At 40.7% G+C, this 26,992-nt stretch overlaps 1 protein-coding gene and 1 long non-coding RNA gene across 8 annotated transcripts in view; one reads left to right on the forward strand and one right to left on the reverse strand.

Annotated features, from left to right (window-relative positions):
• LOC135579784 (uncharacterized) overlaps nt 1-3,027 on the reverse strand; it is a 33,090-nt gene extending 30,063 nt beyond the window's left edge. Inside the window, exon 1 of the long non-coding RNA XR_010473556.1 lies at nt 2,853-3,027. This is a non-coding gene — a long non-coding RNA (uncharacterized LOC135579784). The remainder of the gene's footprint in view (nt 1-2,852) is intronic.
• LOC102094498 (solute carrier family 22 member 15-like) lies at nt 85-26,648 on the forward strand. Of its 7 annotated transcripts, none has more exons than XR_010473553.1 (12): nt 85-2,191; nt 4,318-4,464; nt 8,003-8,135; nt 8,780-8,944; nt 10,435-10,564; nt 12,338-12,559; nt 14,176-14,316; nt 16,052-16,137; nt 20,079-20,187; nt 24,018-24,090; nt 24,598-25,275; nt 25,716-26,648. XR_010473553.1 is itself a non-coding variant. In XM_065067882.1 (12 exons), the coding sequence occupies exons 1-12, from the start codon at nt 1,988-1,990 to the stop codon at nt 25,726-25,728; spliced, it is 1,587 nt and encodes a 528-aa protein (XP_064923954.1). In that variant the 5' UTR covers nt 85-1,987; the 3' UTR covers nt 25,729-26,648. The 7 variants fall into 7 exon arrangements, 5 of the variants coding, with proteins under 5 accessions (XP_064923954.1, XP_064923956.1, XP_064923955.1 ...); XR_010473554.1 differs by having other exon boundaries at nt 24,609-24,761; XM_065067882.1 differs by having other exon boundaries at nt 24,598-24,761.
• The last annotated feature ends 344 nt before the right edge of the window (nt 26,649-26,992 follow it).

The raw sequence follows: 26,992 nt of genomic DNA on the forward strand, positions 1-26,992 counted from the left end.
ACTGTTCAAAGTATGGCTGAACTGTCATTGGGGCTTTGCCATGGAGACTTAAATGAAACTTCCTGTGCTAAAGGCAAGTTGAAAATGCTGTAGTGTTACCTATTTTGATTGAATGGACTGTTTGGAGTAAACTATGGCTTCCTGGACAGTGTTTATGCCAACAAACAGACTTTGTTTTCTATTTCCTAGTCAAACAGAGTTGTTCTGGTAACCAAGAGGAGATGCACAGGGAAACTTGGGCCTTTTCTTTTCCAAACCTCACATCAAGTAAGCTGGTATCACCCCTAGCAAAACCCAAGCAAAAAAATTTCAATAACCACATTTTCTGGACCTTTTTCACAAGGCTTCCTGACTTACTGCCTCAAAGGTAACAATTTATTGATATGGTTAATTGAGGAGAAAGACTTAAACTGCTGTTAATTGCTACTATCTCCTAAGCATTATGAAAGTACATCCCAGAATCACAGACTGGGGACCTTGCAGTGGTTCAATTCCTAATGTCAGAACAGTTCATACAGTACAAATCCCTACCTGCTGAAGAAACTGTGGATGTCAGAAAACAATGCTGATTTTTCTTTTTCCTTGTTCACCTAATGCTTAGCAGGTAGCAGGAGCATTTGTGAATGTGGACTAAAAGCTGTCTTCCTGCTGTTTAACATGATGTTGGTGAGACCTGCTCAGGGAATCATTATCTGGTGATTGTAAAATAGTGCTGGTATGTATGTCCTAGGTTAAAATGTTCATGACGAAGTGGATGCAGCAATGGTGACGGTTTTGGGGGTCACTTTTCTATTTTTTTTTTTGTTTTTAAGAGACCTTAGGTGTTGTGTATTTTCCACACTAATGTGGGAAAACAGGTGATGAAACATGAGGGGGAACCTAATAGGTCTGTAAAATTAGTAGACTTCCAAAATTATTTAAATCCTTTCTGTAGCTCTCTTCAGGAAATGGGAGCCTGTCTTATTTATGTCTGCCTGCCTTTGCCAAGGTTCAGCAACAGGTCACTCTGAATTCGGGTAGGAAGCATGAAAGCAGCTGGGGCAGAGACTCTAAGGATGTCAGATAAAACCCAGGATTTCACCACTCCCTGCTCATGTGTGGTGACTACATGGATGAGGAGACTCCGAAATTATTTAGAAAGTCCCTTTTATCTGCGCTGCCCCAGATCCAAGGTAAGCAGCACTTTGACCCTCCCTTAGCTCTTCCTGGGCTACTACATTGTGTGGCACTCACTGCTTTCTCAGTGAGCTGTGCTGTCCCACCCAGTCTTTGCCACTGATTTTAGTTTTCCTGGACCAAGAATACTAACACAAGGTCATCCTATCTTAGTGCCTCAATGGAGAGAATTTCTTGGTATGGCTAACTGGGGAGAAGGACTTAAAAAAACAAACCCAAAGCAAAACAAGACCCCTGTATAAAGCTACCGTAATAATAAAGCTGCATCTTCAAATGTAATGCCAGGAGAAATGCAAGCATAACCACGTGTATTATTAAAGAAGTCCACTAACTGTGTTTTTGTCAGCGTCCTTTTCCCCGGGCCTAATTAATAATAGTTTTCATTCCTAATACTAGAATTGCTAACTTCACCTGAGTTTCTGATGTTGTCTATAGGATGTGGAGCTTTTAGGTGGCACTCTGTGAACTGGATGAAAGCCATAGGGCGAACAGCACTTTTATGGTAGTTTAATTTGGTTTATTGACTCGGCAAGCAGAGCTGACTTGTTCTGTAGGTGCCCAGCTCCCGCATCTGGCCAGAGACTGCAGCCTGGAGCGAAGACTACAGAGTAAAATTAAACTTTGGTAGCAGCCTGCAATTATCTAGGCTAAATTAAATGCTGGTGAAAAATCCTGCGTCTCTTAAAATCACGGTCATGGAAGGAGGAGAGCTGCTCCCATTTGCCACAGCTCCGGAGCAACTGCTGAGCTGTTCTACTGTGCCCTGGGGTGACTCCTGCAGCTCCGCTTTGGGTGCTTTTTTGCGGAAGAAATGCGGCCGTATCCCCTTGTATCGTACCGCGAGCAACCTTGTGTCTGGGCAGTCCTTCCATCCTGGAGTGGTCTCCCACCCCCGCCCGCGGGTGCTCTGTGCTCAGCTCGCACAGCGCTTCTCCTGGGTCACTTTTTTCCAGCTGAATCACGGAATCTGCCGAGCGCAGGGCTGCGGAGCCGCCAGTCCCCGGCCGGCCCGCAGGTAGTTCGGGGCCGGCGGGCGGGGCGGGGCGGGGGCGCCAGCTCAGCGCGGCGCGGCGCGGCGGGCGGGCCATGGCGCTGGGGCTGGAGGAGGCCTTCGGGGCGGCGGGGGAGTTCGGCGGCGGGCAGCGGCGCCTCACCGCCTTCCTGGTGCTGCTGCAGGTGAGCCGGGGCGGCGGCGGGAGGCGCTGCGGGCCGGGCCGGGGGCAGAGGCAGCGGGGCCGCCCGAGCAGGGTGCGCCCGGCGCCCCCCGTGCGAGCCGCCCCGCTCCGCACGGCTCTCCCGCTTCCGCGTCTTCTGGTTCCTGTTAGCGTGCTTGGGGCTGCTCGGGTTTGTTTTTCCGCGTCCCGGGGAAGCGCCGGGGGCTCCCGGTGCGGGGCTGTCCCGCACACGCACTGTTCCCTGGGGTGTCCGTGCGGACCCCGCTTCCTGACCCGCCCGGCAGCGCGATGGGGCTGCCAGGCCGGTGGGGGCCGGGGATCGTGTGCCCCAGCGCCTCCGCCTCGGAGCGCCTTCTGGTCGCTGCGCCTGGGCCGTGTGCTCCAGGTAGCGACGCTTGCGGAGGACGGCAAAGCATCCCTCCCCTGCTGCTCCCCCGGCGAACATCGCTCAGACCCCCGCTCGTCACGGGCGTTGCAAAAAGGATTTGGTGGGTTTTGTACCTTTTGCAGGTTGCTTCTCATTCTTCTTTCCGACCTCAGTGCAGTCATACGCTTAGCTTTTCAAAGTTTATGATCTGTTTTCCTTATTTGTGTGCACATCTTCCACTTTTCGGAAAGTGCCTTTTGAGCTTCTGCTGAGCGGAAGGAAGTGGAGTATAACCACAGCACCTGTTTGTGTTCTTGTTTTTAATTTGTTTGGTTTTTTATTTGTTTGTTTTTTGCTTTTGTGTGTGGGGTTTTTTTTTGTGAAAAATGACGTGCAGGGTGCTGTCTTTAAGTAGTGTCCACACCCCCACATGCAAACTCATATCTCTGCCACTCCTTTAGTTTCTTCATAGCAGGCTTCCTCCTGTTAGTGCAGTTCTACATTTTGAATTAAAACATGGTTGGGAGGGAGGGAGATTGTGCTGATTGCAGGTTTTTTGCCTATAATTTGTTTCCGCAAGAACATCCAAGGTACGCACAGCATAAAATGACACATTAAAAGAAGGTCTAACCAAATCCACCATCAAAAGACTTGTGGCCCAATGAAGGAAGTTATTCTAGATTCAAAACTTTTCCATCAATGGTAATGTGATGAAAATCATTAATATGCAGATATGCTTAAAAATAACATTATTTTTAGCTGGAAAAAATAAAATCACATGCGAAGCCCAGAAAGTCAAAACAACTTTAAGCCCATATTAATGAATAAATATTCTTATAAAGGTTTCTTTATGGTTTGTTTTGCGTTTTTTTAAAATTTCTACACATTCTAGTTTTTCTACTGATCAGGTTAAGGTTTTAGTCTCTGCAATGGAAAGAAATAGCAAACACTTGAAAAATATAATCTTTAAAGTTTTTTTTTTCTGACTTGTCACTGCAGGTTGTATTCTTTGAGTATAGTAAGCAATTTTTTAAATTATAATGATAATCTTAGTCCAAGCGTTAGATCTCAGCTATGAAACTATGACGTTCTTCATATCTTCCTTTCCTGTACCTGGGTGTGAAGCAGCAAGAACAAACGGAATGACTTTCCAATGGGAAGGAGGGCGTCAAGGCGGCGCTGTCCCTGGAAGTGCCCCAGTGCCTCTGGAGCGGTGCTCGCTGCTCCCAGCTGCCCTGATGGTCACATCTGGGGACTGAAACACCGTACACTGATTGCATTTGGTTTGTCATGCTGGGTAAAGGGAGATTGTTAATCGTTAGTTTAATTAAAAGCTTATAGCAGGGGTATCATACTCGTTTTCACTGGAGGCCACGTCAGCCTCATGGTCACCTTCGAAGGGCCAAATGTCATTTTAGGACTGGATAAATGTAGGAGTGGTTGCATTTATCCAGTCCTAAAATGACATTCAGCCCTTCAAAGGCAACCATGAGGCCGATGTGGCCCCCGGTGAAAATGGGTTTTGACGCCCCTGGCTTAGAGTATTCCAGCAGGTCTCCTTGGGATTGTTTATGGTAAATGATTGTGTCTTATTTTAAGGTATATGTGGCTTGTCAGTCGATGCTTATTGTTCTTGTGGGAGCTGTGCCTGAGTATCACATAGACCAAGAAGGAATTCCAGGGAGCGGAGCTGAGCTGGCCAAGCATGTCCATTTTGCAGACAACTTCACATCAATAGTAACTGAGGCAAGTACTCCCGTTGTGCCCAACCATTTCTTCTTTTCTGGAGATTTATGCCACTACTGTGGGACTTGGTGCTTGTAAAAGCTGAGAAGGGCTTACTGTAACATTTTGCATATACTATTAAAAATTATTGGAACCCGCCCATCTGGCTTTTTATTTTATTATTATTTTTAAATCTGAAAGAATATGGTTAGTTTAGCTTTCCTAGTGTAAATCTAGCATTTATTAGCTTAGGTTAAATTTTATTTTGTTTCCAATTTTCTTTACCTTCAGATGTTTTAGAAAGTCATTGCTAATGGATTAGAATTTACTACAGTTTGTAAGTGTGGAATTTAGAACGCACTCCTCCTAGTGTCTGTTTTCGACCACAAAGGGTTTGATTTGTTGCGTCTGCACAATCTGCTGTGCCATGTAAGCTTTACCGTGAGTTGCATTAGTTTCTCACAGAAGAGGTTAAAACTAATGTGAAAATGAAACTCAGGCACCACATGTCTGGGCTCGGAGCGGGAACCGGCGCGGTTCTGCTGGTGGTTGTCAGTAACCTCGTCTAAGACGGGAGCGCTCAGTGTAGCCGCTGCCAAATTTATGCTTCCTTCCCATTATCCCAAAGGAGACTGTGTAACGTTTCTAGTGGAAAAATGGAGTGACTAGACATAAGAGGGAATGAGGCAATATTGGATCATATCCTCTGACAGGAACAGATTTTTCTGATTAGCTTGCTTTTGAAGATCACCCTTCTGTTTCAGTCTTTTGGCAGGTTGAGTTGTATGGGATAGTGCTTAATTTCTAATCAGAAACCAGCATATTTTAACAAGTATCGTGTTTTTTAAACACAGCAGTCAGTGTCCCTATTTCCAAAATACATAGCAGTTCTCGAGACTCATCAAAACAAATTTGTGTTCTCATTCATCTCAGTAACTTTATTGTAAGTTGTTTGTTTTTCTTCTTTTAAATTGTTAATAGTGATTTCATGGAATCTGGAGATGCTGACCAACGTTTTGCTGTACGCTAGTGGTCTGGTAACTAAATCAAAATGCCATGTGGATTTAAAGAGCTGAGATGTCTGCTTTGGTGATAACAAAATCGGCGATGTTTTTGTTGGCAAGCTACAGCTAATTTTGACAAATATTTAACAAGTTCCTTTTGTGCAAATAAAGTATATAGACGCATTCTTTTAGGAGTTATATTCTTCACAGATTATTGTATGAGACTTGTTAAAATCTGGGCATCTTCCAGTGACACGCTAAGCAGCACAAGTAACAGTTTCATCTCTTGTTCTGTCCTGAGAGAGGAAGCTGCTTTTGTCAAGTTTATTTCCTTTGTTTTGGTGATGGAACGTAAACTGTACATAATTTCAGTTCTGGTCAGTTTGGCAGGGGTGCTGTTCTGCTCTGGAACTCAGCAAAACTTCAGGGCAGCTCTTTGGTTCTGCTTCAAGAACTAATCGTTGTAATTAATTTTGGTGTAGCTAAGGCTTTGTAAATAATAGCTTAGGCTTGGTTAATGGAAAATATAGTTGTTGGAATTCTTGGTCTGGCATCAGCTCAGTCCCCTGCTTTATTTAACAGGTGATGATGCTTAGGAAGGTGAATTCAGGAAAGTCTTACATTTGGTGTAGAAATGGTTCTTTACCTTTGAGAAGCTGCTTTTTTTACAACCATATCCAAGAGTATAAAGTTGTTTTACGTCTGGAACCAACATGAAACACCCTGCAGATGAGGACTGTGAGTTTGAAATCCGCGTGCTGCGTGTGGAGTGCTAGCACGGACAAGAACAACTTTCACCAGCCGTGCTCTGTGACTTGGAGAGCGCCTGCTCTAATATTTTTATACTTGAAGTTTCCTGAGGATTCGTGCCCAGGCATGTTTCATTGTTGAAGTCTCCTCAGAAAGCTGAACTATAAGTTTTGGGGCTGCATCTTTCTCCAATGTAATAGGGTAGAATCTACTACCTAGCACGCTATAGTAGAAACCAGCTGCAAAGGCTGCTGCACCGGAGTTTTACCTTCCCAGAGTATCCAAAAGTCCCCCAAAACTCAGTGCTGGAACGCTGGCTACATGGGGCTAATGAAAGTGTCCTGGTAACGTGTTAAATCTTGTCCTGCTCCTGCAAACCCGTGTCTTGCAGGCCACTGGCTGGGTAGAGCTCGGGTAACTGGTGGGTAAGGGGACGGATGGAGCTGTGTCTTCTCAGTACTTTGCCACTATTTTAGTTCAGATTGAGGAAAAGCATATGTTTCTTGAGATTGCTGTAATTAAAAGCTTCAGTAAATTCCTCATATTCTTTGGGGATCTGTATGTATTCAAGGCAGACGTGTCAGTATGCTGTGTTGGATTTTGGGCATGGGCCTCTTCTCCTAGGCTTTTTTTCTTTTTCAACCTTCTCCTTCTTAAACAAAAAGGCAAATGGGATTAGGATCCTTCTTCCTTTCCCCAAAGGACATACTGCACATGTCAGTTAAAAAGTCAGCGTGATGCTCATCCACTTTTTCAAAAGTAAATTTTCCAGTAAATACACTGGGAATTAATTTAAATACTCAAATAATGATTAATTATTTCTTTGGGTAAAGCTTTGCATTGAATTAGTTCAATTCTTTTCCTGCAAGAGCACTTAAGATTTTCTTTTTGTGGTTCTTTCCCAAGCTCCTGATGTCAGCACTGTTTGTAATCTCAACACTGCATCTGAGTGCTGATTGTCCTTGTTGGCAGCAGGGTTGTGCACAAGCTGCCCGTGCGTCTTGCCCTCTCAGGAAATAGCATCAGTTTCATACCGATTTCAACCAGCTGTCAGTTCGGTTTCTTCTCTTCTGACAATTTTTGATTCTGCTGCCTCAGCTTTTGAATGGGGCGGAAAGTACGTTTGATAAAGAAACACAGCTCTTATTTCTAACTTCTCTTTGCTTATAAACAGAATGTGCACAATAAGATACTAAACTATCAATAAGTCAATGAGCAGGTCTTAGAGTTTTAATAAAACAAGGACATCTTTCCATAATCCCTTCCTGCTTCCGTTCAACAATTCAACGTGTGTCTGAGGAGGAAGGGCACCAGGGACCGCTCATGGTCCAGCAAGCACAGCTGCACAGCGTTAACTTCCTATGTACTGCAATAGTCAACATGCTTTGTTCTTGTTAGTGAATCATTTTGATTACCTCTTCATTGAAATAGTTAATCTTGTTTGATATTGCCATGGCTAAGCTCTTAACAATTCAGACTTTCCTTGCTTTAATACCTTAAGATAAGTTGCCTTGTCAAAACTTGGGAATTGGAGTGTGACTGATTATAGTTATCAAGTTGAAAGCTTATAATGTATGATAATGAAATTTCTTGAGGGGGGAGGAAGTAGAGATGTGATATTCTGTTAGGAAAAAACACAACTGTTGTTGGCTTACCTGTCAAGCTTGGAACAAGACTTTAATTGGATGTGAAGTGAGAAGTGGGAAATGGCAAGAGAAGGATTTTGATAGATTTTTATTATTTTTGAGGAAGCTAGCTACTTGATGTTAATGCTTATAACAATAAGGAAATTGGTTTTTTGACAGTGGTACCTCATCGAACAAGAAGCCTACAAAGTGAGCCTTGCATCATCCCTGTTTTTTGCTGGATTGCTTATTGGTAATATCACGTTTGGTCCTTTGTCAGATAAATTGGGCAGGAAGCCAGTGTATATCTCAGGTAAGATTGGTAAAAGGTTTTTCTTAAGCATTTGATGTGGATAACAACGTGTGTCTGTCCTGCCTGGAGGCTGCCCTTGGGCCAGGCTGCTGCCTCCGTGTTGTGGAGTTAACAATCTGTGCAAGTGGAGTAGAGCAGCACTAGCATTTGTTAGTGTGAGTGTGCTGGGCAGCTTAGTGGTCACTCCAGTATCAGCGCGAGATGAAAAATAACCTGGTTTTGCTATGGCTATCACTGTATGAGTGCAGTGTTCCACACATCGCATCACCACGTTGTCTCTAATGAAAATAATTCTCTTTTGGGGAAGAGGAGGTGTGGGGAAGATTATTTACCCAAACATCTTTCAGATGGACAACTTGTATCCTGGTGTGTTGTTTTCTAGCTGCATTTGCAGCCAAAGGCTCCTTTTGTTTAATTATAACATTGTCTGAAGGAAACATCATCTTTGGCATTGCACACCTCAGGTGTGTGACTTGAAGATGATTGTAATTTTCATATGGTGACTTCAGAAAGCCAAATGTGAGAGATTAGAGACAAAAGTACTATAAACTACTTATTACAGTCTGTAACTGTGCTCCCTGCCTTTCTTCTGCATTCAAGCAGCATAGCATAAGTACTAACTACGTTCTATTCTCTCTCTACAGGTCTATTTTTTGATGTCGTTTTTGGGTATGTCACAGCATTAGCTCCAAATTATGACATATTTGCAGTTTCACGTTTTTTTGTTGGAATTGTGAATGGTGGAATGGCTCTTGTGTCTTTTGTCCTGACACAAGAATATGTAGGAAAGTCATTTTGGTCATTTACAGGTGGGATTTGGGAATATTTAATCATTATTACTGTGCAATATCTTGTTCTGACTATCAATACATTTTAAATTCTTATGTTTGTACCACGTAAAGTCAGTTTATAGCATAAGTCAAATAAGTTTGATATATCGAAGTTCTAATTTTTGCGGGAAAGGTGCCTGAGTAAGGAAGAAGGAAATGAGTTTGTTTGATAAATAGCAAAACTGAGGTTTTGAAAGGTGTACATTGATTCCTAAAACTTCTCAGTTTGTACACTGCTGAACATCTGGACAATGCTCTATGGTATTTTGGGCAGATATCGATTAAAGTATTCTTCAAAATTTCCTTGCACCACAAAATGCCTTGATGCCTGGGTGTGTTTTTTTTCTTCTGTGGAATGTTCTGACCATCCAGTATTTTCAAAGTCCTTTTTCATATGCCTCTGCCAAGACTTAAAATACATGTTAACGCTTGCACGTCAATCTGTTGTAAAGCTGGAGTGGCTCAGACTGTAACACCCTTTTGGCTGGCGCAACATGGGGAAAAGCTTGGTCCAAATGCTGGCTTGGGCTGTCAGCACCTTTCTCTCTCTCATCTACCTCATTCTGCTATTTTTCTGATTTCCACTTTTTTTTAAGTACTGAATTTTCTTTTCCTGAGTTCACTTCTTTGACTCAGGCCCTCTCTCCCCCCGCCGTCCTTCCCCCTGCCCCGTTGTTATCCCTGCTCTTCCAGCCTTTCTCCCTGCAGGGCCAGCCTTCTGACGGACCAGAGAGCATGTCGGTTCCCTGTCGCTCTAGGTGCTTTGTTCTGGTTCTGCTCAGCTGTTGGGAAAGAGGCGCTGAGCACCCAGGGGCTGAAGGCGAGGGTTTGTGTCTGAGCAGCTCTGCTCCGCGTTGGCTGGGAGCTGGGCTTTGTGTGCTATAGCTGAGGGTTTCTGGGTTGGTCCAAGATCTCCTGTGTTAGGCTGCAGAGGATTTGTTGTTAGGCTTTTGGTATTCAAGTTAACCCCATATTTTTAACATTTTTATTGGTGCTTGTTCATCAGAAGCCTGTTGTAATATACCTCTGGCTTGCAGCTGTTATTTTACAGGACTCAGTCCTTGTGTTTTTATAGCTTTCTTCTCATTTCTGTTTCAGCCTCTCACCTCTATTCAAGATTACCCTAATTGATCTAAAAAAATTGCTCTTGACACTTACCCTTCCTGTCCTCAGGTTTTCTCTTTAGTCTGTAAGTTCCTGTTCATTTCTTGTTCTCTATGTACCACACTTTCCTTTTGAAAGGGGAAAAAAACCCCAAACCCTCCAAATGTTACATAAAGTTATTCTTTGTTAGGACTGCATAGTATACTTAAGTCAGCTAATTCACAAATGCTGTAAAGATTTGAAAGATTTTATTGCTATTTTATTTAGGTGTATCACGGGCTAGGAATTTCAAGCTTCTGCTTGAGAAATGTTTTTACCTTTTGTCAGTGGCTTCTGTAGTCACTTTTTTGGTCTTTTATTTTCAGGTTCGTTAACTAATTTGACATTTGCAGTTGGCATTGCTGTTTATGCTTTACTGGGTTACTGTGTAAGAGAATGGCGCTATCTTGCCTTGGTATCGAACACTCCAGGAGTCATCTTCCTCCTCCTTTCTTTGTAAGTGATTCACATGCGTTGTAATGCTAAGAAAAATATACATTGATTTTTAACAGTTACTTTTTTCTTGTCATCGTTCAAGAAAGTGGTACAAGCAGGGATGATATTTTTCTGTATGGTTTTGTGAACCAGAAAATAAAAGCATCGTATTGCAAAGGAAGAAACAGCTTTAAATGAAGCGGGTCGGGGTTACCCAGCAGACAAGCCTGTGTTTCTGTGTGCTGTTCCAGCTGTGGTGGCCAGCGTTGCAAAGAGCAGCTGTGTGCCAGCTGTTGAACGCGTCTCGGTTCCAGACCTGGGAAGGGAAGGGAAGGGAAGGGAAGGGAAGGGAAGGGAAGGGAAGGGAAGGGAAGGGAAGGGAAGCCCTGCCAGAGGCTGCGAGCGGAGCCTGGGCCGGGAACACCGCCTGCTGCCAAGGACGGGCTTCAGCACTTGAGCAGCTTTGGAAGGGCTCCCAGGGGGCTGTGGAGTTGCCTTTCGTGAGACACATGCGAAGGGAAATAAGTGAGAGCACTTGGGATTGCCTTTTTAGCATGGTACGCTATGTATCTGCTTGCTTTTGAAGTCTTGCGTGTCCATTCCTGGCACTATTGGGTGCTCCTGTTTAGAATTCCAACACAGACATGTTCATAAAAATGATTATGAAATGCGTTGGTATGTATGGAATTAAAAGTACTAGTCTTGTTTGCCCCAGGGTGTTACAAAATATTCTTTTAACATATCAAGTAATACACTTTGTGCAATTCTGATTACTAGTTAGAGCTGTAGAAGAAATAATTAGTGTAGTGGGTTGTCTACACAGTAATACAGGCGATGTCTAGCATACAGCATCGGTGGGGAAAACACTTCTGATTTTTATTTCAATTATAAAAATTTCAGTTATTTTTTAGATAGCTCAGCTCTTGAAATAGGTTCAGCTAAAGAATACACAAAAAACCCGCACTTGCTGTAGTCAAGAAATACAAAGTCTCTGGCCTGAGGAAAGAAGCTCTGCATAGTGTGTTTTCCTTTAATTTCCCTAAATACTAAAAATACTGAGATCCTCTGAAGTAACGAAAGTTTACTTTGGTTATAGGATGTGTATCTCTGTTAGGAGTACCAGAGAAGTAAAGGTTCAGCAAAAAAATATTCCGTTCTTTGTTTTATGGCTTGTGTAAAAGCAGCAGCACACTCCAGAGCCTGAAAAAAAAACCCAACAAAACCCAACCAGACAAAAAACCAGAACCCCAGAGGAATCATGAACTGAAGTTGTCCTAAGCAAGGCTATTCTGATTATACTTGGGAACAAGTGATTTAAAACCTATTCAGTATTGAGGAGCTTGTACTGGAGCTTGACAGGTAATTCCCCAGAAAGGTTATTTTGCTCTTGTCTCAACTCAGCTGAGAGCTCTTCCCATAATGGACAAGCTTGAAATAAGTTTTGTGAAAACCAAGTTTTGTCCTGGCTGTTCAGCTAACTGGGATTTGAGATGCTCCCTGGACAGTGCTAGTGGAGCATTTCCTAAGAAGGCAGTTCAGCAGAAGCCAAGATTTAGATTAAACTCCTCTCGCATGACTGCATGCTCTGTTAAGCATCTCCAACAGGTTAACTGTATTTATTATTGGAGTATGTAGAATTTAATATGCAGAGCAGTGCAAATAGAATGTTCTCTGGATTTTGTATTGGTACATTTTTGGTTTTAGGTGTTAATTTGCAGAACTGGAAGATTGACTTCAGTGCTTTGTTCTTAAGAATGAACTTGTGATCACTGATTTTGTGTTCTTTCCTGTCAGCATGCTCCCGGAGTCACCGCGCTGGCTGTATTCCCAAGGGAAGACGGCAGAAGCCGAAGATGTGTTGCAATATATTGCACTTGGTAATGGAAAAGAGAGATTGAATCTAAAATTAAAACCGAGTGTGGGAACTTTGAGAAAGGATGAGTCGGCACCTGGTATCCTGAACTTAGTAAAACACTCAGTCCTTCGGTGGCGAACCATCGTATTGATGTACATCTGGTACGTAATAACAAGATGCTGTGAATCAGTCAGACATGAGGAAACAATTAAGATTTCCGTCCTTTTCTTTTAAAAATCCTGTCCTCAAAAACCAAATCATAGATTTGTCAGTTAATGGCAGAGAATCATGATCTAAAATGATGTGTTGTAAAGTTGATGTTTTGTTATTATTGCTGTTGCGTTTTATTTTCAGTGTGTTACTTAGAAACGGCTTCAAAACCTAATAAGAAATGATAAACCTAATAAGAAATAATTTGGTGAGAACATAATATTGATGTTGACTGAAATGAGAAGCTGAAGCAGAAATTACTGAGAGAATGTGTTTTTGAATCAGTCTTAGGGAGAAAAGGTATACGTGGATTAGACAATGACAGATCTGGAATAAGAATAAGCATGAAGAGCCCAAAAGCACATTATGCAAGTTCAGTGGAGGAAGACTATGGGCAAGATAAAATGCTGATTGCATAGGTTTGTGTTAGGTGCTGCCTTAAAAAGTGGTACGAGTTGGAAAAGAAAATTACCTTGAAGTGGAGGAGGATGTAACATAATATATTAGAAATAAATGGCAGCGGAGAGGGACCCCTGGGATGGGGAGGGTGCTGGGTTTGTTGTTGCAGCAGCAGCTGTTACAAATTGGCTTGAGCTTAAAATCTGTTGCGGGAACAGCTCTTTTCCAAAATGCCAAGGTCAAGTCTTCCCTTTAAAGTTCAATGCCATTCGAGGTGATTGTCAGGATGTAGATTAGAAAAATCAGTAGTTTTTGTGGGGTAGGCAGAGATGTGCACGGCATGGGACAACCATCAGGAACGTCTTTGCTAAGTAGGACCTTTCAGAAGCTTCTTAGACTCTTGAGTTGCAGGTAGATGAATATAATGATGGTGATGAGAAGTTACGCTATGAGGCATTCTTACCTTTTGGAAGAAGAGGCCACAGCACTGTTTTCCTCTCTCAAACTCTGTTGAAGATAGATGTGCGCAGAACTGTTGGAGTGGGGTCACCAAGCTCCTTGTGCTGTTGCTCAGGAGCCTTTAGACGCGAGACAGGACAAACTTCTGCCTGGATCAGGCAAAACTGTCCTGCCTCGCTTGGCCCAGACTCTGCTTGGACACCAAGGTGACAACTAGGGCATAGGCAAAATGTCTTGCTGTAATACGTGGTGGCCTTTCCAACCCAGTGTTTGGTGTTTTTTGTGGGACAGGAGTGTGAGGGCTTAGTTCTTTCCAAGGAAAGTGATGATAGGTTTGTTGGGGGAGCCTTCCCTGGGTTTGGGGAAGACACTTGCTGTTAAGCAGTGGATATATGTGTCATTTTTTTTCATAGGTTTGCTTTTCAACCATTAAGTATCATCTAATACAGTTAAGCTTATTAGATTTGCTAAATAATCTAGAAAAAAACCACTAAGGTAATAGAAAATCCTGACAGTTATACTAGGCATGTATATGACCATTTGTTTGCTTTCAGTAAGTTACTTTGTTTAATTAAATAAGTTCTAAGAGTTCTCCTAGCATGTAATTCAACATAGCTCATCCATAACTTGGCATAATTTGCCTTTTAAATACTTTCTTAGCCCTAAAGACTAGTTATGTTAGTAATATAACTTATGTGGTTATTTTTAGGTATGTCTGCAGCTTTGTATACTATGGACTAACTTTAAATGCTGGTGAATTAAGAGGAAATCTGTATTTAAATGTGGCACTTTCTGGTCTTGTAGAAGTTCCAGCATTTCCTCTCTGCATGTTTTTTATTGAGAAATCCTGGTAAGAAAAATCTTATTTTCTAGTTTTCTGCATATCTTTGTAGCTAGCCTAGAAAAATATTAACATTTTTCTCAGTACAGCTGATTCTTTGGGGATTTAGTCTGCTGCGGGGTTTCTGCAGTCAATACAGAAATGGGACTCTGATTTTTCAGTTTTGTTCATCGTTTGAATTATTCAAGACGTGAGCATTTCAATGATTAAAGCTATTTTTTAAAGTTTAGTCGTTAGGGAAAAAATGTGAGTAGCTTAGTTATTTAAGTAACTATAGCTTGTATATGTCTCTTAGGTATATTATTCAGAATGACTTAGTTTTGTACTGCCTACCAGCTTCACTTGAATGCATTTTTTGACAACGTTAATTTTTACTTTAAACTCTTGAAAGAGGACTTTGAGGTGAGAGCCGTTCATTTTGCGTTAAGGCACAAGTGGTGGATGCCCCATGCTCGCTCTCTTTCTGGTGTGTTTGGTGGCCACCCCGTGTGGGTTCTCATTTCCAAACAGTCTGGCAACCCAGAGCTGCTCAGGGTTTGATCTCACCTTTCGTTTGAGAGGCTTTGTCGTGGTTCCTTGTCTCGCCGAGGTCAGGGGTGAAAGTCCCGCTGTGTTCAGGCAGCTGAGGATGTCACCGCTTGGATTTTTGGGCAGCAAAAAGCTGTCAGCTCGGTCAAGCTAAAAACCAAAATAACTAACAAATCTTCACCCCAAGCCTAGAAAACCTAAGTCAAGAGCATGTATTTAAACCATAAACCGCACAAGTCCTTTTCTATATGTTTTTTTTTTTTTGTTTTTTTTGCATTGTAATTTGAAATTTACAATTCGTTTGACAAGTTGTTTCCTGAAGTAAGGATATATGTAGCTTTAGGTACTTAAAGCAAAACAGAATGTGACAAGCCAGCTACTCTGTTTTCATTCTGGTTTAGTGAGTAGTATGGTTAAATTATAGCTTGGTGGTGGTTGTTGCAAAAACATTTAGAAGATTTTAGAAACAAGCATTGTATGTTATAGATAAGCTGTAGTTCTACTAGTATAGGGTAGTTGTTAGAAATAGCTGTGAGAGTTGATGAAGTAACAAGCATGTATAGTATTCCTGCATGCCTACAAATTGTTACTGAGTATCGTTACTTGTGGTCCTGTGCAGATAATTATGAAATATTTAAATATGGCAGATGTGAAAATGGGCTGGTGATTTTCTATCCTTTTGTCTTTTAACATAAAATACTACGCAGTAGGAAAAGCCTTTGCTTATTTCTGGTTGTATACCGTTAGATGGAAGAGCATACAAAATAGTTTGTGGTATGTCATAACTGTATATTTATTCAGAGTTGTAAAAGAGAAATACAGATTAAGAAGCATTAGAATTACACTTTCATGACCAGTATTAATTTGATCTTTGTGTGTATGCTCTGTAATACGCTTTTGGTGACAGGACCCATTGACTTGCTCGGTGCAGAGAACTGTGAGTAGTTGTTGCTAAAGTAGATGGGTTCTTCTCAAGGCTACAAAGTCAATACTGTAAAAATGAAAATTTGGCTAGAAATAGGAAACCATTTATAGGAGGACGTTGGTATGCAGAACTAGGAAAATAATGCAAGATTTGAAGCGCTTACCAAAGTATAGTAGATTTATAACTGTAATTGATGCTCCTGTGTACTTTAGATAGTATTTTGCAGACAAATTTGAAAAATACTGAAGGACTTGGTTTCCATCCTTTATCTTGGTGCTCTTTTCCTTCTAGGTCTGGAAGACGTAAAACTATGACGTGTTTTCTGATGTTTGCAGGATTTTCCTGTATATTTACTATGTTTTTACCAACAAATGCTGGTAAGTATGTCCTGCTGCTACAGTAGATGTTTGTTAATTCAGATGAACGCTGACAAAACAACTAAAGGAGTATTTTGTGACCGAGTCCGTCATGGCCTAAAGCCATACTCATTTATACCTCTCTTTTTTCTGTCTTTTCCTGGGCAGGGAGCCAAGGTCTTGTCTATATTGCTTTTAACTTCTTGCTGGCATAATTTGACCCTGTTAATTGACTAAGTTTGACTGCAAGCTCTTGGCTTTTGGAAGGTTAGACCAAGCTATCGTGTTCTGTCTCAAATAATGACACTACATCCATGTATATACTATTAAGCAGGTTAACTTAAAATACTGGGTTTGCTAGCCAGACTGCAGTGCAGCGTAATGTTGGTTTCATTGGATCTTGAGAGTGTGGGATGCCAAACTTAGTTTTACTTTTGTTTTGGTGGCATGTGATATTTATGGAAATGGGAACTGAGATTTTCCTGAATTAGAAGTGTAATTCATCATTAAAAAAAAAGCCAAAAAAACCCCAAAACAACAACCAACCAAACAAAAAAAAACAACCGAACAAAATCCCCAAACAAACAAACACACTAAAAAGCTTTGAAAAATAATGTGGTACTTGAAAATTAGAAATGGAAGTCGGAACTGTAATATGGAAATCATAGGGATTGCAAGAAGCTTTCTGCCCTTCTCAGTCTCATGCTGTGTGTTGCTGCCCTGTGCAGTTGTGAGGACAGCTCATGGTAACAGTGGAGTATCATCAAGTATGTTTCTCATCTCAAAAGATGTTTTTTCTAATATTGTCAGTGACATTCACATGCGTGTGGGTTTGTATTTCCACTTTTATTTGCATTTCAAGTACAGTTTTTCTGTATTAATATTTATTTTGGCTACCGAAAACATTTGTCTGTATGACACTAACAAACAGAAGTGGCTGCTTTCTGCTTGTATTTTATCTTTCTATTGCTTCAGTAGAAATGTTTCCACTTTAACAGTGTTTTGACCCCGGAGCAGCAGCGGTGTGATTGTAAGGTAGCCTTCTATAGGTTGTGTTTATCCCTAACAGTTACAAATGCTGTCTGGCATCCATTTCAAATTGATCTCAGAGAAGTCTCGGGAAGAAAAGCAGAAAGAGATAAAAAATGGCCTGTAATCCTATTTGCCATGCTTGTGTTAATTCAAATCCTCAGATGTTTTGTTGCTCTTTTTATTGAGACTGTTTCTTCCTTTGTTCTAACAAATATGCTCTTTTGGCTTCTTTTTATGTATTTTAAAACAGAATGAAAGAAAAACAGTAGTGACTAGCTGGGATAGGGTAATAATTCCTGAAGAGTTGCTATATTTGAGGAAATCTTCTGCCTTTCTCTAGTTGAGTTGACTTTAGTCCCATTAAGACATCTTCCTTTCCACTGTGACGAGAGTAAAGCTGGTTCTTGGCCCAGAGTGATCTGTGTCAATGAGCAAAAGAAATTGAGCTCGAAGCATGATGAAGATGAGTCACTTCACTGGATGAAATGAGGGTTTTTGCGTCTCTAATCTGACCCTCCTGTTACTAAGGAAAACACTGATGTTAGTCTGAGTCTGCATTCTTCAGAATGATTGACAAAGCCTTGATTTTATTACGAGGGATTTAAGATTTTAATGAGATGTTGGGCACTCGCCTCTCATGTGTAACCTTTGCTCAATTTCTAAATAACTCTGCTAGCTTGTGAATGAGAATCTGATCCAAGTCATCTCCCCTGTGGAATAAGCCAAAAGCAGTTTGGTTACTAAAGATGTGTACTGAATTTGAGACTAAAACGTGTCTCAATGATTGAGTAAAAACTGAGATATCCCTCAGTTCCCTCCTTCCTTATCACTTAGAATTCACCATTTAATTTGTGTGAGTATCAGTTTAGAAGCTGGTGATGGCGAGTGGCAGCAGAGGGGGAATGGAGCTGTCATCTTGTATTCCAAAAGCTGCTGTAAAGCACAAAGACACCTGCATTTTGTCTGCTTTACACTATAGCAAGTATTGCTTTCTGGTCTAGGGGTAGCTAGATTTTACCTTCCATTTAGGTTTATCTGCTTGTGCTGAGCACATCATAACACAAAATAACTTTTTGTGATTTCATTGGTAACGCTTTCAAGAAGAAAGGAAAATTTGCAGTTCATTACATCAGTCTCAGCTTTAATGGCATCAAAACTTGTAACTCCTGCTCTAGAAGCTCTTAAACATCAGCACTGTTTGTTACCATTTCCCCCATTTTACTTCCTTAACTTCAAAAGATAAATTAATGGAAGATAATTCTTTATCAAGAAAACCCAAATGCATGAATTTAGGAAGAACTTATGACTTTTGTCTTTTACCAAAATTTGGAACAGTTGCCCTGACTGAGCTGTTTCAGGCGGAATTGTGTGCAGACCATTGCTACTGGACGTTCAGGTGTAAGGGTGTTGGGCAAAATACGGACATGCTTGGCTGGACCTAGCGAGTGACCTATAAATGGTCACCAGAATCCTCGCAGGAGAAGGTGTGTTCCTGCTTAATGGTGTTTTGCTTTATATATGTAAAGAAAATAACGGAATGTTGTGTAAGAATTCCTAAAATAGGTTCCAAGACTCTGAGGAAAATATGACGACTGTGGGCTTACTTACAGAAGGAAGCTGATGTGCAGTGAATTCCCAGTGTGCTTCTAATCCCACCTGGCCAGTCTTCAGCCTCCCCGGAGGGAGGGAACCTGCTCTTCAATTCCCTCCTCAGCTTCCGAGTGCTAATTTCTCTGTCTAGACAGACTCTTTCTTCTGAAGACCAAAACTTCCCCAGTATACTTATGCAGCATTTTTAATACATGGATATGCAGTGTTCAATTTAAGTCTCCCCGGGATAGAAATGGCAAGTTGTAAAGCACACTTGAGAATTACATATCTTTTTTCATCACTTTGTGTTCAGATGATGGAAGAAAAGGGATGTCCCAGTGTTCTGACAGGGCCCAGGACGAGGTTCAAACCTCTGCCTCTGGCAGCTGTGTGTAATATTCCAGTTCGTACTGAGCAAAAGGAGAACTTGGATGAAAATGTTGCATCTGTTCTGCATGAATTACAGAAATAACTGCAAAAATGCATCACACTTTAAAGAAAATAAATTAAGTTTCTGGATTTCACTTTATGTACAAATTCTGCTTCAGCTGAAATAGAATCTGACTTGATCAGATGAATAGAACTGAAAATATTTGAGGACAAAATTAAAAGCAATTGAGAAGCAATCAGACTTTCCTGTTACTTAATCAACATCATTTGATCCAAACTGAAATATGCTTGACTCAGTGCTGAGGAAGAGAACCTGAAACACAGCTGCTCATAGCATTCATTCTTTTTTCACACTTTAAAAATATATATTAAATTCTCTATTTATTAGAACAAATGGTGTGCACATAACCATATCCAAAATGAGGGTAACGAAAGGCAGGTTTCTTTTGGACTTGGAAAGAGCCACCCATCAGGTTGGCCAGCTGGGCTGTGTTAGCGTTTGTTCTTTCCAGTTACAGAGCTGCTGCTCTCTAAGTCCCAACAAGGTGTCCTTGGGGAGCAAATAAACTCTTGAGGTGACTCAAGTTTTATGGTTTTAATCTAATAAGTGAGTCAAGGAGAGTGTCTTGTCTCTTTGTGCTCCTCAAAAGATGCAGTTACCTGGTAAGGTATTCTGACTGCTAGAGCAGTGATAGTTTTACACTTTGCCCCCAAATGGGGCAGATTTTATTGATCCTAACTATTATTTTGTATATCTATTCTTATGCCATCTCTTAAAAGAAGAACTGAGATAATTGGTTTGTTCTTGTAGTTGAAAATCATAGAGATAAAACATTGGCTTTGCGTGCCAGTTTCTTAAAGTGGAGTGGATGTTTTCCACATTGTGTAAAAAGAGTAAGAAAACAGACTATTTGTGCTTACAGCTTGCTTGTTTGTTTGTTTCCTGCAAGGTCTGCTCCTCAGTCCCACTTCGTTGGCTTTGTGTGGAAAAATGATGGTCAGCGCCGCCTTCAACATTGTGTATATTTACACATCTGAACTATATCCAACAGTACTGAGGTAATTGAACAGAGCTTCTGGGTAAATGAAAATACTTTTCATGCACAGCGATACTGATTGCGGCTGTGCTTTTAGTATTTATCCATAATTATATTTACCTGATATATTAATATGAGTTCTTTCTGTAATTAAGGCAGCTCGCTGGGGCTTGAAAAGCCTTCTCCTATCAGGCACAGGTTTTGCACCAACGCACCTTCCTGGGCTATTTGTGGCATCTTCTTCTAGGTCTGAATCCAGAATAAAAATAGGAGAACCAGCTTCTTACACTGTCGTGCTAGGTGCTGTATTTCTCATTTCTACTAGTGATTTTTGGGTGTAAAATTACGGGGTGCAAAACCAAACATAGTGATGTGATGGAAGTATATGCTAACTTAATCACAGACTATGCAGTAGGGACTGTTTACAGTCCTGTATACTTAACTCTCCCATATGATTGTTTTTTTGCAGTGCTTTTCTATATCTTTGTGATTTAGTTAAATATTTGTAATGCAACTAGTTTTAATAGTTTCTGTATGGCAGTAATTTGCTTTATAGCATTTAATTCATGAACAAGTAGGCTAAAACCTTAGTTTATTTTTCATAGTTCTCATTGGCACTGTGAGTTTAGTCTCTCTCCTGCTGTCCCAAGATAAACCTGAGATAGGAAAATATAATATAACATAGATAGTCTTCTTCGTACCCCCACCTTGGCTGCACGTGGTTTTCTGAATGTTAACTCGAAGTACATGTTCGAAACTGGAGCCATACTGCACTAGCTGCTCAAGAATAGCAACTGCACAACCAAAACTACTGCAAAAACTGAGCCCTGTTTTGGGAGAACAGGCAAGCTGAAAGCTGCTGTCCTGGCTGGTAGATGAGTCCTGTGGCACCATAGAGGTAATTGGGATGGTGACATAAATCACCTGAGTCCAGGACAGCGAGGGCTTTGGGGAAAAAAATAATAAAAATGTGTGTGACTCCTCAGATTGGCTTTTTTTTTTTTTGCTTTGAAATTCACAATTTCCCATATGTTACGGAGGCACAAAAGCTAGACTGCGAATGCAGGTTTTGCAATAGAACTTGTGAGGACGGAGGTGGATTGACTGTTTCTAGCTACTGAGCTTGTGATTCTTGGCAAAGATTTGGGTTTAATGCACAAGTCCCAAGCATGCTGACTGAAATTGGATGTGGGGGTTTGTTTGCATTCTCCCTCTCCAAACTTCGGTATTCTTTAGGGTCTCTTCTACTAGTGGGTGGTTTCTGGGGTTTTTTGTTTATCTCTCCCCTCTGCTTTTCTGGAGTTGAGAATCAAGACAATTAAATCTGAAAATGTTTGATTTCTCAGCTTTCCCTTGTTTCACTGTGTGCTCATGTTTCCTGTTACCTTGTGTTCTGAAGTCCCATTGATGTTTGATGCCAAGGATGTGACAGCTCATGCATGGCAGGAATGGCAGTAGTGTCTCAGTGTGCTTGAAACTATTGCCATTAGGAAGATAAAAAACAAATTGAGTAAAGTGCTACTTCATTTGAGAACCTACACTAATGTGTCAAAGATACAGACCGCCATGGAGAAAACAGTAAAGACAGTTTAGAAAAATAGCAACTTTATTAGACTTGTTTAATGATATGGCAAACAGCTACGTTAAACCATATGAAAATTCCTTATGTGACACTTAATACAGTTAGTTTATTTGATAATTTTCTGGCACTTTAATTGCAAATATTACAGTTTACACAGGAGAAGCAGTGAGGGCAAGAGTTGCATTTAAAGCAAAGCACCAGCACCATCTGGTGGGCTTGGCAGAGCTGTGCTGTGACCCTGGCATTGCTCTGACAGCGGAGCGGGGGCCTTTGTACCATCTGGTGGGACATGGACCCTTTACATGCACTGGAGAAGAGGTGGAATAAACTCTTTTTTTCTTTAATTTTTCTGCAAAACATCCCATTGGAAAAAAAATAATGTCTTGGGTATTATTGCTCCTTATTTAAACCTACTTACTACTTTAAGCATGAGCACTGTTAGGCATATTTTTTTTAGGGTAATTGTTACATGGAGGAATGACAAATACACCTCATGCTAGAAATGCAGAGGTGCTGCAAGCTGGAGGGCATATACGTGCTTTGGGCTTTTTTCCTTTTTGATGTGCCTTAAAAATACCTGCTGGGGAACAAAGGAGTCAAAAATAGAAAAACATCGCTACTGTTGCATTTTGGACAAAAAGGAAGGTTGTCTTTGGAAACAAAATGTAATCATAGCTCTAGTAATATAGATGTAAAAACAAACTGATTTTTTTTTTCATGACAAAATGTTTGGGAAATGGTGGCATCCTTGTCTGGGATGGGTAGAATCAGAGTGGGGCCATTGGACGGCCTAGGATAGCATAGGAACCCTGATCTCCTTATTTTTACTTAATTCAGTGCTGGTAATAGATGCTTCTTTCAAATACTTGCCATTTTGATCCCTGGTTTTCTTCGCAAGGAACTCTTCATCATCCTTTCTGTTGAACACCAGTCCCTGGTGAGCATTAGTGCCACCCGAGAGCTGCGGCAGAGACACTTCTGCATCTGCCCCTGGCTGTTTGGTGGCACTACATGTGCAGCCAGTCGGGTTTTGTAAAGCTGGGGCTGTAAGGTAAGAGAGGCGGTGGGCAGTCAGCTATCGGCAGTGCAGCACCTCGAGAATACCTAGTGATGCTTCCTGGGTGATGATGTGATTTTCCTCATGGATACCACGACATTGTCTTGCATAACCCAAGCTCTGCTGGATTCTGGATTAATAATATCCTAAAGACTTTAAAAAAAAGCTTAGATTTTGCATTGGAATTGAAGTTAAAGAATTTGCATTTAGGATCCCCCTTTCCACTGCTCCTCTCAACAGAAAGAAAGCAGCCAGCGAACCTCTGGGCATTGACAGGCTTGGGGTCTGTGGGAAGGATGGTTTGAAACAGTTGTTCACACATGGGCTTGTATTTCTCATCTGTTTAGGGATTTTGTTGATAGGGGAGGTGCTTTGCCTTGTCTCATGGGGTTTGGGTCAATGTTACCTCAATGTGAGGAAGTGTGGGTTGCTCTTTCCCTTTTCTGCTGAGAGAGCAGGTTGTTTTGTTTATTTTTACAGCAAAGTCACTGGCTTCTGGTCAGCCTCTTCCATCAGCCGCTCCCCTTAACCTGTGCAAAGGGCCATTAGGAAGGGACAGGGAGGTGGGTGGTTTTGGTTTAGTAGTGACCCATGTCACCTCTCTGCTTGTCATCTTTAATCCTGGCACTGTCTTCCTGCCTTTGGAGGAGGAAAAGGAAACAGGGTGAGCAGGAGCAGCTCAGCGGTGTGACCAAGGGTGATGATGAGTAAGAGGAAGCAACTGAGACACACAGGGAGGGAGAACAGCCCCCATGAGCTGGTTCTTGCCATCTCAGTGGCGACTGGTGCCAATGTCAGTCTCTGAAGGGACTGTAAAATACCATGTTTAGGACTGATAGAGAGATGGAAGATTTTGGCATTTGATCAGGAAATGAAAGACACGGGATTTTTGTAACTTTCTTTGAAAAGGCTATTTGAAAGGGATCCTGCTGTTCTAGCCCACGCTTTGATTATCTCAGCCTAGATGAGATTGTTTTAAACATGTCTGAAAATTGAAGGGAGCACAGAATTCAGCCTCTCAAAAACATCTGGCCAGATGTTTCACTAGAGCTTCATGCTGGCAAGTAGCCATGTTTTTAAAAAATGTTAAATAAAGACTTGGTAACTTACATATATTTTTTTAAAGTTGGTTTTGGCAGTGCCACCCCATGTTCATGCATGATCCAGTCATGTGTTCTGAAACTACAAATCTTCCATCCTTTGTTTGAAACAGAAACGCTGGCTTGGGCGTCTGTTCCATGTCTTGCAGATTTGGGGGCATTTTGGCTCCATTTGTGCCATCTATGGTAAGATTATTTTCTGCTTTTTTAATGTAACTCAGCTTGATTATGTTCTCTCAAAAGCACTTTGCTACTTTTGGTACCACGTGTGTTTATATTCCTTTTAAAAATAAATTGATTTATGAAAAATTAAATGAAGTTTATTCAATTTCAATAATTAATGAACAAGATGTGTAAAAATACCGGGTGCTTTATCCTTTTTGGAAATAATCTCATGTCCTGTGTTGTGTTAATATTTCCTCTGTTAGTTAAATGTTTGTCACATAATACATTTTGTAGTAAGACTCCTTCAGTATCTGAGTTCTTTTAGGCATGTAAACGAAGTTTTTGTGTGAAGCTCTATCTGTGAAATGACATTTATTGGGTTTCTGTATTCTACCAATACATGGAGAATTGAACAGATTGCTGGAGTAAGAAGTTGTAGTCTCTAGGTTTTGACTGCAGTTCACATGGATCATATATTTTAAGATCAGGACACAATGTTTGCTTTTTACTATGGGTTTTTAATTTTAGAAATCTCTTAGTCCTTCTGTGCCGTTCGTGGTGTTTGCAATCAGTGGACTGTCAGCGGGATTCCTGACCCTCCTCCTGCCAGAAACACTCAATAAGCCAATTGCCGAGAGCATTGAAGATCTCCAGAGTACCAAATACCAGCTGCTTAAAAATGAAGAAGCAGAGTAATTGATATTTTTTACTGTCACTTTTGCATTATTTTCCCTCTATCTTATGCGAGCTGTGATTTTAGTGCATGTTGTTTAGATTGTGCGCCAACGAACATGTGCGTGAAGTTTTTAAAGTCATCTTTCTCTTGCATTCAGTGGAGGTTACATTTATTCTTTTATTGGCTCTCAAAGATGACAATGATAGCAGGTTGCACCTGTATGTATTAAATTACATGTAAAAGAATACTATTTTGTTTCACTAAAAGGAAACAAATTTTAGAAAGACAATCTAAAGTAGTCAGCAACATCCCTGTGCTTTTACAGTAAACCAGCTAGGCATGTTTATCATATATTGCATTGTGCTTTTCCTCATGTTTTGTAGGGGAACGTAATCTAAAATTAATACATATCTGAGGAACTGTTTTGTCTTTCAGTAGTCAGTAGTGTCATTTGAAACGTGTTCCTGTTGTTGATATTCACTAAGTAAAACCTTTGAAGTTGGAAATGAAAGTTCTGGTTGTTTCAACAGGTAATAAACTAGAAAATGTCAAGTATATCCCCTAATTGGGGAATGACTTCCCAGAAGAATTAGTTTTAAAAGACGAGAAGAAAAAGAATGCCTATAAGAAAGGAATCGGTCGCTTAGCACTAAACAGACTTAGTGTAGATATAAGAGAATGTACGTTTTTCTTGATATGCTAGTTTGTTAATTATTTGATAATCATTGTACTTAATGGATTTAATCGTACTAAACACACTATTATGCTTTGTTTTTATGCCTAATACATCGTAATACTGCATTCAGTTGGAATGGAAAAAAAATTGAGCTTTTCAAATAACATTTCACTTCTAATATTTAAAAAAAAACCAACCAATTCTGGTTTTCAGGTTTAATATTAGCCTATGGAATAAGACAAGGAAAATAAGACACATAAACTGTTTTTCAAGCATCATTTTTCTGTCTGACAGGCAAACCGGTTAGAAGAAAACACAAAATTCCAGAAGGCCTGTCTGTGGTGGAAGATGAAGCCGCCATTGAGAAGGTGCTGTAGCAGTTGAAGGGCAGAGTCGTGCTCTGTACATGCGACTGGGAATATTGGAGACTCATGGAAGCAAATTGAGAAGATGGAAGAACTTGATCAAAGCTTGTGAGAAAAGGGGCGACAAATCCGTGCATTAATTCAGTGACTTAACAAAAGCACACTTCGGACCTCTGGACTTCTCTACGGCTTCTTAAAATGAAGTATTAATTTATTTTACAAAATGTAATTTCTAGCTTCAGATTAAGCTATAATATTGTAATTGAAGTGATGTGTGTAATTTAAAATTTAGATGGCCTTATATATTCAGGCAAGCTGTAATCGTGTAATGTAACAGCATACTGTATATGCTAATTTTCTCTACAGGGTTTTTTTGCCTCTGAATTACAGTATACCTCACAGTGTGAAGAGACCAAAGATTTTTATGGGTTGTTGGCCTTAGTATGTGTAGCATAAGAAACCTGAACAGGAGATCTGAAAGGAGTAGAAATGGGTTTTACTGTGGGAGTAAGTAATTTTTTTACTGCAGTTGTACATGAAAAGATACATGAAGTTAAAAATAATACTATATTGGAAAAATATTGGGCCTTTAAAAGGTGCTTTTAAAAGAGAGGGTGAGTAACCTCTTAGATAAAGTTCTAGCTGTAGATGTGGAACTAGAAATTACTGAACCTGAGTCATATTGTATAATATATGTAATAATATGTAATCCAATACATTTCATATATGAATTGGATATTCTTCCATTGGGGAGGTTTGTTTGGTTAACAGTAAATATAATTTCAATGGAATAAATGCACCACAAATGTTACCGTTTTTTGATGGCCAACACAATTTTGTTATTAAAAAGAAAATTATTGAACATCTGTATTATGAGTGCTGCTTTCCCCAGCATGTTTATCCAGGCTTTTTGAAGAAGACTTGTATCCTGTTGATCTTGGCCCTTTATCTAATGCATCTGATAGGAAAAGGTTACCGAAAGGCCTCTGTATTTTGAGCAAGTTCCATGGTTAAATAACAGTTCTGCAAATGAACAGACACCCATGCAAGTTTGTGTGTGCAAACAGCCCATGGAATATGCTGCGAACTTTTATATTCTGATCATTTTTTTATTAATCATTTTTGTAATGTTTCACTTCCATGATAATTAGAATTGAGTTTGCGGTTGTGGCGTTTTGTTGTGTGGTGTTTGTTTTTGGTTTTGTT

The sequence above is a fragment of the Columba livia genome, chromosome 6, assembly GCF_036013475.1.
Source record: "Columba livia isolate bColLiv1 breed racing homer chromosome 6, bColLiv1.pat.W.v2, whole genome shotgun sequence".
Classification (NCBI taxonomy): domain Eukaryota; kingdom Metazoa; phylum Chordata; class Aves; order Columbiformes; family Columbidae; genus Columba; species Columba livia.

Bases quoted from the DNA above. Each gene is read 5' to 3' on its own strand.
- LOC102094498 (XM_065067882.1), top strand. From the start codon at position 1,988: ATGCGGCCGTATCCCCTTGTATCGTACCGCGAGCAACCTTGTGTCTGG. The intron at 14,317-16,051 runs GTAAGAAAAATC...TTTTCCTTCTAG, and splicing joins TTTTTTATTGAGAAATCCTG to GTCTGGAAGACGTAAAACTA. The intron at 20,188-24,017 runs GTAATTGAACAG...TGTTTGAAACAG, and splicing joins CTATATCCAACAGTACTGAG to AAACGCTGGCTTGGGCGTCT.